The sequence below is a fragment of the Spea bombifrons genome, chromosome 13, assembly GCF_027358695.1.
Source record: "Spea bombifrons isolate aSpeBom1 chromosome 13, aSpeBom1.2.pri, whole genome shotgun sequence".
In the NCBI taxonomy this organism is placed as follows: Eukaryota; Metazoa; Chordata; class Amphibia; order Anura; family Pelobatidae; genus Spea; species Spea bombifrons.
This window is the reverse complement of record NC_071099.1, coordinates 29,079,619-29,097,555: the sequence shown is the minus strand read 5'-3', so window position 1 is coordinate 29,097,555 and position 17,937 is coordinate 29,079,619. Positions and strand designations below refer to the sequence as shown.

General features: G+C 43.7%; 1 protein-coding gene across 6 annotated transcripts in view; it reads right to left on the bottom strand.

The window, feature by feature from the left end:
- RALGAPB (Ral GTPase activating protein non-catalytic subunit beta) overlaps window positions 1-15,983 on the bottom strand; it is a 31,045-nt gene extending 15,062 nt beyond the window's left edge. For 2 of the 6 annotated variants that reach the window (XM_053453429.1, XM_053453430.1), the window contains exons 1-11: window positions 15,846-15,983; window positions 9,042-9,250; window positions 7,511-7,713; window positions 7,056-7,219; window positions 6,278-6,464; window positions 5,052-5,183; window positions 4,403-4,581; window positions 4,143-4,190; window positions 1,906-2,054; window positions 1,445-1,661; window positions 296-331 (exon numbers count right to left, since the gene is read on the bottom strand). In XM_053453429.1, the coding sequence (XP_053309404.1) occupies window positions 296-331; window positions 1,445-1,661; window positions 1,906-2,054; window positions 4,143-4,190; window positions 4,403-4,581; window positions 5,052-5,183; window positions 6,278-6,464; window positions 7,056-7,219; window positions 7,511-7,713; window positions 9,042-9,224 (1,498 nt within the window). In that variant the 5' untranslated portion in view covers window positions 9,225-9,250; window positions 15,846-15,983. The remainder of the gene's footprint in view (window positions 1-295; window positions 332-1,444; window positions 1,662-1,905; window positions 2,055-4,142; window positions 4,191-4,402; window positions 4,582-5,051; window positions 5,184-6,277; window positions 6,465-7,055; window positions 7,220-7,510; window positions 7,714-9,041; window positions 9,251-15,845) is intronic. The other 4 variants (XM_053453433.1, XM_053453434.1, XM_053453431.1 and 1 more) reach the window with 3 other exon arrangements.
- Window positions 15,984-17,937: the final 1,954 nt, after the last annotated feature.

Below are 17,937 nucleotides of genomic sequence, written 5' to 3'. Positions count from 1 at the left end.
GCAAAAATCCTAGAATTCATGACATGAGTTAAATGGGGAGGATTGAATACAGATTGATTTTGCTGTGCTAACAATCGTTCCCATTCCGACTGAAGAAATGAACCGTTTCTCCCCACAAGAAAGCGCAACATAAAAAAATAAAATACATAATAAAAAATAAAATAATTAATAGAAGGGAAAAGCAACAAGACAACAAAGACATTAGGAAGAAACAAAAATGCGAGCGGTTATGAAGAAATAAAATTAAGAAATAAAAACTATGGCAATTGAGGAGAAGCTACAGATTCCTACTTACAAGATTTATAAGAAAGAAGAATTTGGATAAAAGATGCTGCAAGATAACAGAAATAAAATGGAAAGAAATCAAAGGACAGAAGTAGTTACAAGAAAGTACTTTAAATTATGGCGAGAACTTTGCGTAACGGAAAGACTTACTATTATTTCAAAAGGAAAAAAAAAAATTAGATGGGAAGGGGTTGGGTAATTGCAAATCGTGAGGTCGGAGAACAGTGTGCACAACGATGAGTAAATAATCATAGGATGGATGGAGCGTTTTACTTACAGGACTAGGCTGATCTAATGAAATGCGTTTAAACCATCTCAGCTCTATGTACATTATAGCATTTACATAAAACATGACGTTCTCAGTAGATGCCGGTGAAGTTGGGGAAGTGGTTGGGGAACCAGGCACCCGTCATGGATTTTAGATGGATATCATTCAGATGTGTAACTGTTTGCCTGGGAGTTGAATGCTCTCCTCTCTATGCATTATGAAGGGTCAGCCTTTCCTGCATAATGGAGAGCCAACGTGGAAATATTTTTCTGAAACTCGGCTTCATTATTTACCCGTGTATTATGATGGATCAGCTATGACATCATGCAGGTGAACCCCCCCCCCCTGGGACTGGCCTTTCATTAAGTGAACTCAGGATATTTTACTAAACTAGAAGTAGTGCGCTCAGCACTCAGATTCAGTTGTTTTTCTAGCTTCATGGTAGATGCATGGCTTCTACAAATAAATGGCTAAAATGTGTTTAGAACCAGTAATTACCCCAAAATGCACCGAGTCCCTCAGCCTCCGGGTGCCTTTTTATCCAACGAGGTTGGATTAACTGTAATTTCCCATTACAGAGGGTCATGTATCGCAGGAACACGACTTAGTCCATTTAAATCAAGTTAGAAGCAACGTTTAAAGGCCTACCATAGGAGACCACATCACAAAATTAGAATAACCCGTTATAACTGTGGATAGAGCTGAGAGAGATTTAAAAAATGTCCATTTCATTACTGTAGGAATAACAATGGATGGGTTCATCATTGTATGCCCTCGGTCTACCCCTCCCCCATCTGCCCCAGTAATTCACAAATTTAATCTTGCAGGTAGGAAATATGGTGGCAATTCTAAGATGAGATAATGACTGTGGAGGTCTCGGTGGTCACCTACCTGTCATGCTGCTGTCTCGGTTCACTCCGTTCTGCAGCTTGCAGTGAACCAATGCGGCATCAAACAACCAGGAACCAAACAGGTTCAGAATGCTATTGACTTTGGGGCGCGTAGGGGCCGGCAGCGGACGAGGTTCGGAGCTGGCTTGGTTCGGGCTGGACAGTGGAGACGTGGAAGATGCCTGTTGCTGGACCTTTGTGCTGTGGGTTGTGCTCGCCTGCAAAGGGACATCCATACGACAGGATTAAACGCAACAGCTTTTATTTCAAGCCCTGTTACATCCGGGAATTGCCGGCAAAGGATGAAGCTGTCGTAGATGCTATTTTGGGTCTAAATGGCCAACTGGACTCCTTACAAGGTGAAAATGATCTCAGACCCTTAAAATTAAAGTCTAAGAATGGATCAACTTGTTTAAGATAAAATAAATAAACACACACACACTCTGCCGGACTTTGACTTACTGAGCTGGTTTTTACGGTGGTCTTGTTCACAGTGACGGTGCGATGCCTCCGGTTGTGCGGCGGGGTGGTGTTGGTAGCTGTATTCTGAGGCATGCTGAGTCTGTTTACCGGTGTAGGTGGAGCGCTGTCTGCTCTGGGGCGAGAGATACCTAGTAGTAGGAGATGGATTAGTCACCGGAGGTATTCCCCGTTTAAGTTGCCCCAGCAGGATTGGAAGCTTTTGTACTGATTAGCACCCGATTTAAGACAAACCTCCCCAAAAGAAGGTTAGATTCCGCACAAGCTACATGGAGTACCGATCTGGATCAGACACCACCAACAGATGTGCTTCAGCAAAAAATGTGTTCTCTGATTTGGGGTACAGCAATACTTTTCATTACTTTGTAACAGGTAACACCCTCCATACATTTCATTGAAAATGGACACAACGCTCCCCCCAAATCACCATGATTAGAAATCACAAGTGTGTTATTTTTCAGAAGAGGACAACGTGTAAAGCTGTAAGGGTTAAACGCCTTTATTTTCATAAACAATCCATGTCGGGATTTGGGTCTAGTTGTGGAACCCATTAAGAAATTGTATTGGGTTTTTATTTTTTTTATCCACATTACGGTTGTAAACCCTTCACAACTTAAAAATGACAATTTTAGGGCAATAATTGTTAATTATGGGGACAAAACTGGGAAAGCACAAGTCACATGATTGATTACTATAATATTTGAGCTTTATTATAACTATTGTACAATTGTCCTGGGTACAAAAAAGCCATACTTGACACATTAGACGTGTGAAAAACCCACTGTCTCATGAATACAATAGCCTCCGATAACGGTCTCACCCCATTTATGGTTACTTTGTCTTGTAAAAAAATATGTATTTACGCAAACCCCTTGTAATTTCTTTGTGCAGCCATTTAATATGCATGTAACTGCATTGCTTAATTTGTGAAATGTGATATTATACAGCCTGGGGTCACAGTTCTTACTGGTAAATTGGATTTACCAGAAGAGAACATTGCCTTAAAGTGAACAGTTTCAATAAATCAATTGGCTTTGTGAAAGGGAACCATTAACTGTGAAATATCGGGGGTCAAACAAACAAACAAAAAAACAGAACTGTGCCCAATCTTGATTACCAATCACCCCACCATACCTCTGCGGTGCAATCTAGATTTGTAAAATCAGAATGGGGACAATCAACTCCACACCATGACAACAGCATTCTGTTTCCTACAAGTCATATGAACCCAGCGGGGGTTAATCTGCAAAAGGACTCTATGCCACTTGACCAGCAAACATTTTCAATGATATTTAATCTTGAGATGTTTTACATATTTCTTTTTGCATCCAGGCATAATTTCTGTGCACTTGTATTCTGGAATTATAGTTAGTTCTTTATACACTACATGACCAAAAGTACATGGACACCCCTCCAAATGACTGAGTACATCAGCCACAGCCATCGCTATCAAGCGTAATAAATTAAGAACAAACACTGGCGGTAGAATGGGTCGTGGCAGCGCTGTAGGATGCCTCCTTTCCCACAAATCGGTTTGTGAAATTTCTGCCCCGATCCATGCTGGGTGCTATTATAGTGATGTGGAAGATTCTAGCTCAGCCACAAAGTTGCAAATCAGGCCATCTCATCCAACATCAGCGAGTCACCAAAGTTCTTTTGGCTGAACGGGCAGTTAGTCCCACGGAAACTCTCCAAAATCTTGTAGAAGGCCTTGCCAGAAGAACAGAGGCTGTTATAACCGCAAGCAGGGGTAACTCTATATTAACGCCCATGGTTTTTCAAATGGGATGTCCAACAATCTCATATAGGTGTGATGGTCAGGTCACTTTTGGTCATATAGTGGACATCTGTTTTAAATTTGGAACATTCACCTAAAAGATATTACTTTCATTCGAATCGACAGACTACAAAGCCAGTCAACGTATTACGTTATTTTGCTGGAAGGGGTTAGAATATTTTCATAATAGCTGCAGATCAAGTACCCCATTGCAAAGTAGGGCTCTTTACAGGTTTGGAAAATAATTTTACTTTCAAAATCGATTGATGATGAGGTGTACAGTCTATTGTATATTATGAGAAACAGAATGCTGTATGGTTCCAATGGAACATTTTGACCCAAAACATTAAACAGAGAATCAGTGGATATTAATAACCATGCACATTTGCCCCCCGATTATTTGTACCAAATAAGTGCAAGGTTAGTGAGAAGGACTGGATACCATATTTGGGTAATCTTTGGAACCCAATGTTCTTAAAGACTGCAACTCCTGAAGAAGAAAGATATGATTTTGCTGCCGTGAATTGGCTTTCAACCATTTCTCTGCACAACAGAAGGAACCCCTTTCTAAGCTTCACGTCATACAGCTGGCTGAGCATGAGAGTTGTAGTGCATAATGGCTCAAGGGCTAGCGGCTAGCCATAACACGCATATCTCCAAATTATATATAGATATTATACACACATAAGATCTTTACATTACCTAAGAAGGCATCTACCAGGCAGCTGACCCCGCGCATGGCTCGGAAGAAAATCTGTGGCAGTTGCTTGAGACAAGAATATTGATTGAGTTCTTGAGTCATACCGCTGACATTCAGGAACTGCTCCTGAAATTTGGGTGTTGTGCCTATAATGCTTGGATTGCTGAGATCCACCGGATTGCTGTAAGACATGAAAAGGATCAGCATGAATGCAGCGCAGACAAGCACACGAAAAAGCAAGCACAGCAAACACGTATACCTGCACGGGCAAACATACATTTGGATAGATGTACCAATATTAAGCAAGAAAGGCAGATATAGTATAAACCTCTAAGAAGAAAGAAGACAGCGAGGATTTCAGTAGCTCTCCCATAAAGCAACCAGAAGTGTAGTTTTGCAGGTTAAGGGGGTGCAGTACAAATATAACTAACTGCCTACTATGGTAACCCACAGTCCTGCAAATAAAGTTTAACAATCACAAGTAAACATTGCTATCAATATAATATAAAACATAAACTTTTAATATACACTTTAGTCAAATGATGAACACTTTGTTTCTATGTAAATGTTAGGTAAGGAGAGAATAGATTTTTTTAAAGCTATTTGGCAGAATATTGAATTTTACAGGAAGTTTAGGCAAGATTACCGCACCTCAACATGTGAAGAAATCGGAACCATGTCTGGGTCACGCACTCGTTGTCCATTTCCGCAGGAATCAGGCTGGCATCTTCTTCAGGAACCTTGAACGGAGGAAACGACGGGCCGTAGGTGAACCGCAGCAACCTGAGAGAGAGGCAGGGAAAACACGGATCACCAATGGAGATAAACGAGGAGGAACATGAGATGCGTATTTCTGTCCGTGCCGTAAAAAAGTTCATCACAAAGGCGTTTGCCTGAAGTGTGAAGGACAACGGTCATGATGTTTTTCACACAAGTAATTTACAATAGGTTTCTTAGCGCTAAATAATTAATGTCACCGGGCAGCTAGGACAACCCAAACCAGAGTCTCTCCTTTCTGATCGTGAATGGTAGTAAAAATAGGAGGGAGCAGCGGCTTAAACTAATTCCCCAGGTATGATGTAGTATGATTGAGACTTCTTAAATAAAAGAGGAATTGGAGCAGATTTATGCGTTCCAAATATCGTAAGCGCGTTTTTTTTTGCACTTTTATTTAAGAAGTCACAATCACACTACACCATATTGTGTCTCTTTGTCCTTTTGTCATCACACATCTATGCACTACTACCTGGACTTGAGAATTTCTTCAAGGTGCGGCTCAAGGTTTAATTCACAATATATATATTTACAGAAATACATTTCCGACATGACCTGAACAATTTACACATGCGGTAAGAAGCGTGTCCTATCTCAATGGTTCGTGAGAGGGAAGAGGACATGACCATGCATAATGCAGTTTATACAAGATAATTCTACACTTTAAAGTACTAGAGGGAGCAAGATATCATCCTCTACTGTTCATGTGTCTGCTGCTATTAAAAACAAATAGAAGCAATACCTTTTCTTTGTATATATATATAGTGTCAGTGGCATATTCTGGCTTAAGCCCTACTGGTGCAGCACTGCTGAATGGGTTGGTTGTGACAGAGGTCTCCGATCTCTCATCATCTTCGTATTATGCTTCACTGGAGTCACATATCCATCTGGGTTGAGCGCCGGGATACAATGTTGTATCCCAACCCTTAGGATGGTTGCCACAGCGGTCAGCCTCAGGGCAGATGGGGGCCCAGGGCAACTCACAACCTAAATACATTCCTTTCATCTGCTGGGTCAATGAAAGGAAATTGTATTTTTGTGCGTGATCTCATGTGGTTTCTCCCATCCAAGGGATACTGGACTAGTACAAGCACTTTCTTTACCTTGAAGTAAGTGCACAGATGGCTTTACTCCACTGCTCTACCACGGCGGGATGATGTCTCCAATTGGCCACCATTTCTTTGGCCGTCTTCCAGTAAGGCGGTGTGGGAAAGCAGCGTGTACAGGCCAAAAACCAGACCTCAAACAGAACTCCAATGAGCTTGTCAGCGAGGCTTTCTGCAATGCCCCCTAAAGGAAACGAAACCCACGTGGTCAGGAGGCAGAAGGTACAAACAAGGACCCCCAGCAGTTTTCTATCTAAAGTATATCGAGCGAGAAGTTAAGCTATATGCACTTAGAAAGTGGTTATCCAATACAGGAAAAATGGCCGCTATAAACAGATCTCAGCTGCTATGCAATAACATTGTGTCATTTCCCCGTCCCACAAACGTTTAATTAAACAATTACAATGATGACTAAAAATCTGGAACTCCAAAAATACAGAACCAAAATGTCCGCATCGCAAAGCGCATTGTTTAATTGGTCGTGAGGTCTACGTTGTCCTCTGAGTGAGACAGAAATGACCCCTCACTCTTATTTTTTGTTGTAAAATGTTGAAGACGGAACCAGAAGGTCCAGCATTTTTGTCCTCTATTTGATCTCTACGTTATCTTTTTAATCATTTGTTTTGTAGCTATTATACTGTGCGCAGGGCGTAATACCGAACACCAAGAGTTCACAGGCGTATTTACTACACAACACTCACGAGAGCTCCGTACGAAGCTCCTGGAGCGTTAATGCAGAGCCAAAAGGACAATGATCAGCGTGACCCAAACAAACCTGGCACGGTTGGCGCAGCCAGAAGAGTGTCATTAATCTGCAGCAAAAACAGGAGCAGCACCTCCCAGGTCTCACGTGCCATGCTTGTCGAGTCCCTGGCCAGCTTCTGGACGGAGCGCAGAACCTGCTGGCAGAGCCGAATCTGGCTATTAAACTGCTCCTGTCTGGGACAGAGGGAACAAGGTAGATTAATCATTTTAGCACAAGTACATATAAAACATATTTTTTATTTGTCATCAGGGCGATATAGATGCCAAACGGCAATCAGCAGGTCCTCACTGGTTAAAGGTAGGGTTTGTCATTTAGGACTAAGCCCTATGGCAGTTAGTACACAGGTGTTTTAGGCTAAAACATCCCCTGCCCCCTCGCTAAGTGTGTACTCATACTCTTAATATATACCCATAGGCCACTCCATTTACATCTCATGCTGTCCATATTACTGCGTTATTTCTCACCTGGGCACAAAGACGTTCTGGAGGTGCTTGAGAATGATCTGGACGTACATGTTGGGTTCTCTGACAACCGGTAGGGGGATGGAGTCCTTGGGAGACACGAGGGCCATAATCCAATCTGTATAAACATCCACGCAATACTTCACTGTATCCCCTTCCAGGGGTAACGTGAGCCCGTAACATATCACCTCCATGGTCCACTTCACCTGGCGTGCACAACGGAAATATTTGTCTGTTACTGGTTATAACTGGGGAAGGTCACACGCATTGATCAAATAGAAATATATCATATACTATAATAAAATACACTGTATATCCCGGACCAATACAATACTCGGATTAACAGAAGAAGCATCAGGGGGCCTGGAAACTTTGGTTTTTGTGCTTTTTGGCAGAGCGGAGAAAAGAATTTTCCTTTTGATTTCCGCTTTCTATATTTAAACAGAATGTTTGGAAAGTGCCCAGGAAGCAGAGTACAAAGTCATCTAAAAATCGACGTAAAGAGAACAGAAGCAGGTTGCTGTTGAAAAGAGTCTGCATTCAATAAAATTGGATTGCACTTACATTATGTCTCAAGTGTTTGCAACATAATATTCCGTCTTCCGTTACTTTAAGATACATTCTTCAATAAGGCATTATCTGGCCCAGAAATTGCCGCTGTTACCCCCCCCTCCGTGGTTAGACATTTCCCGCCACTGATTGGCTACTTCAGCCAATCAGCGACAGGAAAGCACTTCCATTAAAAGTACAGCATTTGCCGAGGCAGAGCTGGAGCCGGCCAACATTAAGTACACACGGGGCAGGGAAGGGGCAAATGTATATGAAAGAATCTCCAACCGGGTGATATACGATGGCTGAAGTGTCAATTTAAGTAAATATCTCTGGAAACGCTTCAGGGACATTCAACGGTGCTGAGGATACCGTATCTGATGCTGCATTAAGTTACAAAAGCACAGAAGGGGAACAGCACCTTTAAATTGGAATAGCCAGCCAATAATTAAGCCATACCTGCAAACTCTCCTGGTTTGATGCAGAGTCTCAGGTTAGTTTCATTCTTCTCCAGGGGAGAGCTAAGGTTACCTGGGGCTAGTTGCACATGTGTATGTGACTAGCTCAACCTGACACACAGCTAGCCACACCGCCTCACATGGCTAGCAATACCCCCCTCTACAAAGCCTCTTCCCCTAAAACAAGTAGCGATATGAGCGGCCTACCGGGCAAAGTCTACCAGGTATATTTTACAACTGGTGCCTTTTTGTGATGTTTTGATTAAGGTGTCACATCATTAACTTAAAAATATTAGTCAAGATTGTGCTAAATCGAAATTCTGGATAGCACAGAAACACAAATGGTTTTTTTGGTCAGTGGAAGACAACTTAGTCCTACACAGAACATCTCAGCGACGTTCTGAGCGACGTTCGTCACAGCGGGCTGGGTATTAATAGAAGTTCTTCCAAACCGGGAGTCCACGGGAGAAGCCCTTGTGCCAGCGCCTATTTTTATCTAAAAGGAGACGCTGAGGAGCGGCACTTACTTCTTTGTCTGTTTTCAATATGCTTTCATGTCCGGAGGAGGGCGAGCCGAGCGCTTGGCCCAGCGGCCGGACCACTGCGTTCGCCACTTCGCGGCCCACATTTTCCGGGTAGCTGTGCAGCACGCTGGTGTGACCCTGGTCGTTCTTGATGACGAGGTGCAGAGTCCTCCACTCTGAGTACATGGTGAGCGCCTCTCAGAGCCCGACGTCTGAAACGGGAAGAATCGGAAGAATGCTTACAATGGAGAGGAAGTCTGGAGTCGCTAAACATGTCCAAGGAGTATTAACCCCGTAAGGGCCGGGAGATACACCGGAGCCACTCTCTCCACTGAACAAAATAACGACTGACGTAGAAAAAGTGAAAGCGCACAACCGCTTATACCTTATAAGAGTATAAAGATTCACGCGGCACCGACACGCTTCCAGACACACGCAAAGCGCGGGCATGAAACCGATAAATGCTTTGTTTAGGAGCACAGACATTTATGGTAGATTTATTTAAAATGTAAACCCCAAAAAAGGGTATTCACAGAAACAAAACACATATATATAATAAATATAATAAATCACTGCCGGGAGGGGGGTAGGTTACTACTTGCTCACAATAAAGAAATTTAGGCTCCGCTGTTTTGGGGTTTTTTTTGCCTCTTAACTTCATAAAAATCATAAATATCAGGAAAGGATTTTTAAAAGACAGAAAGAATCCACTGGCACTATTCTTGTGATGACCAAGGCAGGCAGGCAGAAATTTTATAATAAGGCTACAGGACCATTAAAAAAATAAAAACTAAAAATATATATATAAAAAAAAAGGTAATTTGTATAATGCTCTTTAAACGATTTAGACAAACCATCGCCTACAAAATTGGCTAAAGAATATTAGAAACGGGCTACAGGTTGTGTTTAACTTCCTTTTAAACAATGTTTACACACATTTGCAACAGAAGTTCAACAAAATGCTAAAACGTTCACTATTCTAAAACTATTTCCAAAAGTATAGAAGGCAGCAAAACACTTTTAAAGAAAAAAATAACCCCGTCATCGCTTACTGAGGGGCTTACTGAGACCCCCAAGCGAATGTGCAGAAACTGCTCACAATGACTGGCAGCGAAACATCCAACCATGGCTGCAGCTTCTCCTAAAGGCACATAATTGATTTTTTCTTCTTTGTTCAGGACTTTGTATGGGACATTGGGAGTGTCGCTTTAAGAGTCACCTTAAAAGAATCTGGAGTGTGTAGGAAAAGACAACAAAACTAGAATTATCTAATCAGTTTCCTGTCCCTTCTATCCTGGCAGAGTCTGCCTGAACACACCAATAACAATCAGCAACTTAATGGGGTCGAGTGAAGGTAATGGGGAGGAATAATCACCCAGATCCAGAAAACAGGAGGTCAGCATACACATAAGGTGAATTTTAAATACATACGTCCTTTTCTGTAATCATCACTGCTTAGATTCGCTTAGGACATTAAACCAGAAAATCTGATTAAAAGACATATTCTGAAGGCGGACGTTCGCTTAATACATGAAGGAAATTCTTAAATCGAGCCCCGGGTCCGCCAACCATTCATACCAATAATAATAATAATATTTCACTTACACCTTTACTAGGGATTCTAACACCGAATATTCCATGTCGTGCCGGGTATCTGCCCCGCGCTGAATAAAGACGCCACGATTATTCGGAGCAAGTTTCCCGTCTTTGTTTGTAAATGGATGTTATTGTCTCATCGTTGAGAGTCTCCCTATTGAGGTTTTGTTCTCTAGCGTGTACCGCAACGCTGTTCTGTCTACCGCTTCCCTCGAGCGTACGAAGCGACAGCCCGGCAGCAGAAACGCAGAAGGGACGTCCGTTCACTTATTTCACATGCTGTCGGGAGTGACCCCGATTGACAACATATTGATGCAAGGCGTTCAGAGCACAGGACTGAATAGTGCAAGATACTCAGTAGGTCTTGGTCATCGACAAATTCTGTGTTTATAAGGGATGGGGGATCGTAAGGTGATTTTTTTTTTACTGAGAGGGTGGTAGATAAGTGGAACAGACTCCTAGCAAAAGTGGTAGAGGCCGATACACTGAGTGAATCTAAACATGCATGGGGTAGGCATAAAGCTATCCTGAATCTAAGACAAGACCAAAGACTGTAAAGTCCGATTCTTGCCATCAGCAAAAACAGACTAGATGGGCCAGACGGTTCTGATCCGCTGTCAAATCCAATTTTTCCAGGCTTCTATAGTTGGCACCAGGAGTACAAATAATACAATAGTTATGATGGGGGGTGATTACACAATGAGTAGTCACTACAATGACATCATTCTGCCACTCAATGTCTCAGAACCATCCAGTATTTCTTATGATCAGAAGCGGTGGGTATAGCGGTCAGCGGCATAAGCCGGGTCACGTTCCAGCTAGACTTTATAGATGGTATTTGATAGCACACAGGTGTCTGCGATTACGAGCCCGCTTAGGTGTTAAACGCGTTGGATGGTTCTCCCCATTTAGATCGTTCCCTGTCCTGTTTTTGTGCTTTACTATTACGGATTAATAAATGTTTTTGTTCTTAGGTAACCGCCAGGAAGTCAGTCTGAGGTGGACTTGTTGAGCGAGACCCTCCTACAACGTTAGGACAGGATTTGGCCCTTTTTGAGACCGGCTTACGCAGCGAATCCCAGGGATGCGTTGGTTATCGCCAGTTAAATTAAGGGCATTTTTTCTTCTAAACGCTAAAGTGATTCTGCAAAGCATACTTTTAAGGGCCGCTTAATGATTTTCTTAAGAGAAAAAAAAAAAAAAAAAATGTAATTCTACTTTTAAAGTGGTTTGACATTGGATTAGACTAGCTGAGAGGGATTGTGTTTGGGTCAGTATTTGTATGCTTTTTTGCATTATGTTACGTAATCACTTGCATTACAACCTTGAGGAGGTTCAGCCACCTTGGATCTGGCTTGTGCTCCTCTACTCTTGAAGACCTCTAACGCGAGCCAATGCCGGCTAGCCAGAGTTGTGGTAATAATACAGGTTTGGTTGGTATCACAGCATCCAAAACAAGCGTTCTTATCTAGATGATACATGAAGCAGATCTACTGGAGCCCTTAATGGCGATGGCTACCCCAGTTATTTTAGGTTTTGTTACATGTTACATGTAGATGCGGTGACCAAGATACCATTTTTTGTTTTCCAAAGCGTGTAGAAATATATTTTAATAAGAGACTATTTAACTCATTAGTGCCAGACAGTGGCAGTTGGCAGCAAAATCTTCATTACACGTTAATTGTCTGTGCTGACCTCTTTGCGGAAGTGATCTGTAACTCCTCGGTAATGCAGTGGAGAAGGCTGGTCCCACTGATGTACACAGAAAAGGCCCTTGAAATGCATACATATTGTTTGATCTCCATTATATGGGTTTATGTGTCCAAAATGTAAGATTTTATTTTAAAGTCTGGTGTTCAGCCTGAGTGACCTTCATTAAGTAACCTCTCAGTCCTCAAAGTACAAAACAGAAGTTATGTTTAATTCAACTGAAAGCAACTTAAAAGCTATCATTTTACATTTATGTTTATTCAGGGAAAAATTGCTTAATACAAAGAAATAGCGAAGGTTTCGAATATTATTCTAGAATACAGCAGGCGGATTGGCAGAGGAGGTGCAGAAACGCTTCTCTTTCTGGCTGCAATATTGGAGAACTTTGAAGGCCTCTCGGAGAACTTCAGCAAAAGGGCGGAGCCACAGTTCTCATCACGGGCGAGAGGATGTGCGCGGAGGCTCCGCCCTTTTGTGGAAGTACATGAATAACAGATCTGATGCCGAGGAGAAGACAGGACAACAAGAAGAGGTAAGAAAAAGCTGTGAAAAAGGAGACGTGGACATGGAAGCGGTCGGAGGAGAAACAGAGAGCATGAGATCAACGAAAGCAAAAACAGCGATTATGATTTTTTTCCCCAACAGGGTCATCTTATGTTCAAAACTTTTTTTTTCCTCTTTCTCTATCACAAACCTCTTTACAACTGGACTGTGTGTCATATTTTGTAGCTTTCGTGACTAGTGCACTAACATTTTTTTGCAGTGTTTCCGGAAAATACAGAACCCACACACAATATGTACCATTATATTGATCAGATCATCGATGTCATCTCATAATCAGGGTCGTCTTAGAATTGAGCAAGTTGGGTAAATTCACTTTGTAAAGGCATAACGGAATACTTTTTCATGGACTCAATGCACACAAGTTCTGGACATACCGTATTTGCTCGATTATAAGACGACCCTGATTATAAGACGACCCCCCAAAATCTGAATATTAACTTAGGAAAAAAAGAAAAAGCCTGAATATAAGACGACCCTAAAGGAAAAACGTTTTACCAGTAAATGTTAATTCATGTAAACTATTTTTTTTAATAAAAGCTATGATTGAGAAAAATATTTTTTTTGTTTTTATTTCCTTGTATTTTCCAACCTGCCCCCCAGTTATGCACATCTGCCCCCAGGCTTGCCACACCAATATGGCACTGTGGCCCATGATATGCCTTTTAACCCTCTATATGCCACTGTGCCCCATGGTATGCCTTTTGACTCCCTATGTGCCACTCTGCCTCCAGAAATGCCTTATACCCCTATATCCCATTCTGGCATTTAGGGGGTTAAAATGCATATTATGGGGCAGAGTGGCATATAGGGAGGTATAAGGCATTCCAGGAGGCAGAGTGGCATTAAGGGAGTTAAAAGGCATTGTATAGAGCACTCTGCCTCCAGAAATGCCTTATACCCCTATATGCCACTCTGGCATTTAGGGGGTTAAAAGGCATATTATGGGGCAGAGTGGCATATAGGGAGTTATAAGGCATTTCAGGAAGCAGAGTGCTCAATTAAATGCCCCCTTAACGCCACTCTGCCTCCTGAAATGCCTTATAAGGCATTCCAGAAATGCCCTATGCCCCCATTTAACACACACACTTACCGGTGCTTCCAATTTCCTGCTGTATTGCCGGGGCAGTGGGTTGACGTCTCATTCCGCTGCAGCCGGAAGGAGGTGGAGTTGGCAGCGGGGGTTTGTCTGCGTCCGTCGCATATACCTTCCCCCGGCTGTCAGAGATCAGAGTTCCCCGCACCGGAAACTCTGATCTCTGACAGCCGGGCTGCTAGCCACACCTCCGTCCGGCTGCAGCGGACGTTGTCTACGCGGATCGTGTAGACGTCAACCCGCTGCCCCGGCAATACAGCAGGAAGCACCGGTAAGTGTGTGTGTGGGGGGGGTGTGTTAAATGGGGGGCAGACAGGAGGATCCAGGTCCCCTGCAGCGGTGCGGGGGATCTGGATCTTAGTCTCCTAATCAGACCTCTATTTGAGGTCTGATTAGAAGACGACCCCGATTAGAAGACGAGGGGTATTTTTCAGAGCATTTGCTCTGAAAAAAACCTCGTCTTATAATCGAGCAAATACGGTATGTCTCATTTTCCTCCTTCCCCCTGCTTGACTTTACCGAAAGCAGGAAGCGGCAACTGGTATGTGCAGGAAATGTTCTTATGGATGCTCCCTGCTTTCAGTAAACAGAGAGAGCGAGCGAATCAAATTTTCCAATAGCGAAAGGATACATGTATGAATTTGCATGTAATAAAATGTGGTGAAGAATACTTTAACTTTACTATGAATGACCAACCTCACTGAGCTCTGGCAGCAAGAACAGTTTGGCTGGCCCTGTATGATGCATAATGAAATCAATGAGATTTTTTTTTTTTTTTTAAGAAAGCCACCGTATTCCACATTTTCAGAGCCCATCCGGCCATTCCTGACCCAGAAACTTGGGGTGAGCTTCATAATGCACAACGAAGTCAGCAAGCTGAAACTGCAACTCTCCTGCTTTAGAAAGTAAACCCCTCTGCATCTGAAGCATTTGAACAAGCTGTGGCAGCCTATAACAGCTCATAAGGCAGGGGTGTCCAACCTGCGGCCCTCCAGCTGCTGCAGGACTACATCTCCCATAATGCTCTAAGGGGCAGGCTGGACAACAAATCCCGATAAGATGCTTAGGAAAAATGTATACATCGTGAGTCCCAGTAATCATGACAAGTACGTCATCCATTTAGTCAATGAGAGTGATGGGGTGACAAAAAAACAAATTTGTCACTATGGCAACCATACAAATGTTCATATGCACCTAGAATAACTCTTTAAAAATAACCTTTAATGTGTCTCCTACCAGCCCCTGGCCACCCCGCAGCGGCACCTACCAGCCCCTGGCCACCCCGCAGCGGCACCTACCAGCCCCTGGCCACCCCGCAGCGGCACCTACCAGCCCCTGGCCACCCCGCAGCGGCACCTACCAGCCCCTGGCCACCCCGCAGCGGCACCTACTAGCCCCTGGCCATCACTAGACATTGTCACCTTCAAAGCCCACTCATCATGCTCCAGTACCACCTACCCTATCCAGGCATCATCACATGGTGTCACTCATCACTCTCAGGCATCAGCAGAGTGTCACCGGTACCAGCATTTACCAACTTTTCCTCATTCAATGTCACTTAACGTCCCCAAATCAACCTATACCCCACCACACACCGAGTTTGTGTACCCCTTATGACCCCCCCTCCTCGTTTTATACCGGTACTCTACTCTGAGGCTGCAAACCGCCTGTTCATTCACCGGATACCTGGCGGCGGCAGCAGCAGCCATCTGGTGCCCCGGGGATCCCCAGCTCCGCTCTGTAAGTTTACTCGCCTCTGCCCAGCGCTATCCCACCCTTTCTCTCCAGTAAGTTTTTGCCCGTCTGGCCTGTTGTCAGCGGCCGAGGAAACGCGCTGACCTCACCTCGCAGAGTAGTCGGGAAGCTCCTCTCTCCGGCCTTCAGCATCAGTAGAACTCTTTCCTTCAAGGTGCCCAAGGCCCGGCTGGGTCACTGCTTCCGCAACCCACTGGGCGGATGGAAACCAGAGCCGCCGCAAGATGGCTGGCTTTTCGCCCCGATCACGTGACGGTCGCAAAGCCCAAACCTATTGGCTGAGAACTAGGTACTTACTCCAGTTGTCCAATGGTAAGAAATTGGCCCGTACCATTACCCGGAAGAAGGCGGTCTAACAGAATTTTCAGTTTGAGGCTTGGAACGCGTCTTGTTGACAGTGACAGTTCTGTGGCAGCCGCGCATGCGCTAAGGTTGTAAGCAGTTCTGTCTGGCATCCTTATTCATAAGCTGCCCTGCCCTGTGCATTCTACACAATGTTATTATTTAAGACCTCAAATAGAGCTCTAAAACTTAGATCCAGATCCCCTGCAGTAAAACAAATGTCCCCACACCCAGTGATTTATTCACGTTTGGTGCTGGTTGGGGGCCCAAGCAGGTCCCATTACTATAAAGGGGTCCACTCACTGATTGTGGTACAGCATGACTCCTGTGATTATATAGTAATCCAGACACTGGGGGTGCACACCATTTCAATTACTTGTTAACACATATAGCTAATCTGCCAATCACATGACAGCAACTCAATGCATTTAGGCAGGTAGATGTGGTCAAGACAACTTACTGAAGTTCAAACTGATCATCAGAGTGGGGAAGAAAGGGGATTTAAGTGATTTTGAACGTGGCATGTTGGTTGTTGGTGCCAGACGGGCTGGTCTGAGTATTTCAGAAACTGCTGATCTACTGGGATTTTCACGCACAACCATCTCTAGGGTTTACAGAGAATGGTCCGAAAAAGAGAAAATATCCAGTGAGCGGCAGTTGTGTGGATGAAAATGCCTTGTTGATGTCAGAGGTCAGAGGAGAATGGGCAGACTGGTTCGAGATGACAGAAAGGCAACTGTAACTAAAATAAGCACTCTTTACAACCAAGGTATGCAGTATACCATCTCTGAACGCACAACATGTCCAACCTTGAGGCTACAGCAGCAGAAGACCGCACCGGGTGCACTCCTGACAGCTAAGAACAGGAAACTGAGGCTACAAATCGCACAGAATCACCAAAATTGGACAATGGAAGACTGGAAGAACGTTGCCTTGTCTGATGAGTCTCGATTCCAGCTGCGACACTCAGATGGCAGGGTCAGACTTTGGCATAAAAACCACGAAAGCATGGATCCATCCTGCCATGTAGCAAAGGTTCAGGCTGGTGGTGGTGTAATGGGGGACATTTTCTTGGCACACTTTGGGCCCCTCAGTACCAATTGAGCATCATTTTAACGCAACAGCCTACCTGAGTATTGTTGCTGACCATGTCCATCCTTTTATGACCACAGTGTACCTGTCTTCTGATGGCTACTTCCAGCAGGATAATGCACCATATCACAAAGCTCACATTATCTCAAACTGGTTTCAATAACAATGAGTTCACTGTACTCCAATGGCCTCCACAGTCACCAGATCTCAATCTAATAGAGCACCTTTGGGATGTGGTGGAGATTTGCATCATGGATGTCAACAAATCTGCAGCAAATGCGTGATGCCATCATGTCCATATAGACCAGAATCTCTGAGGAATGTTTCCAGAAGGCTAAAGAAGACACACCGCTGATGTGGTGTGCTGTGGTATCTGGCACCAAGATGTTAGCAGCAGATCCTTTAAGTCCTGTAAGTTGTGGTGTGGGGCCTCTAAAGATGCATCCTGGTGCCATGTGTTCTCCAGGTGACGCACCTGGCAATTCACGTGATGTAAAAGAAAACGTGATTCATCAAACCAGACCACCTTCTTCCATCGCTCAGTTCCAGTTCTTCTGTTTACGTGCTGATTGTAGGCGCCAGCAGGGGTCTTGTCTGGCATCAACCAATGAAGAGCAGCTGCACTTTCCCATTCATTCTTTAGTGTGAATGCAGTTATGTCAATGCTGTTGCTAACTGTTACAGTGTTATACATTTGTTTGATTCATAGGTTTGCTTCTGGCGATTTATATGAAAGATCCAACTCTG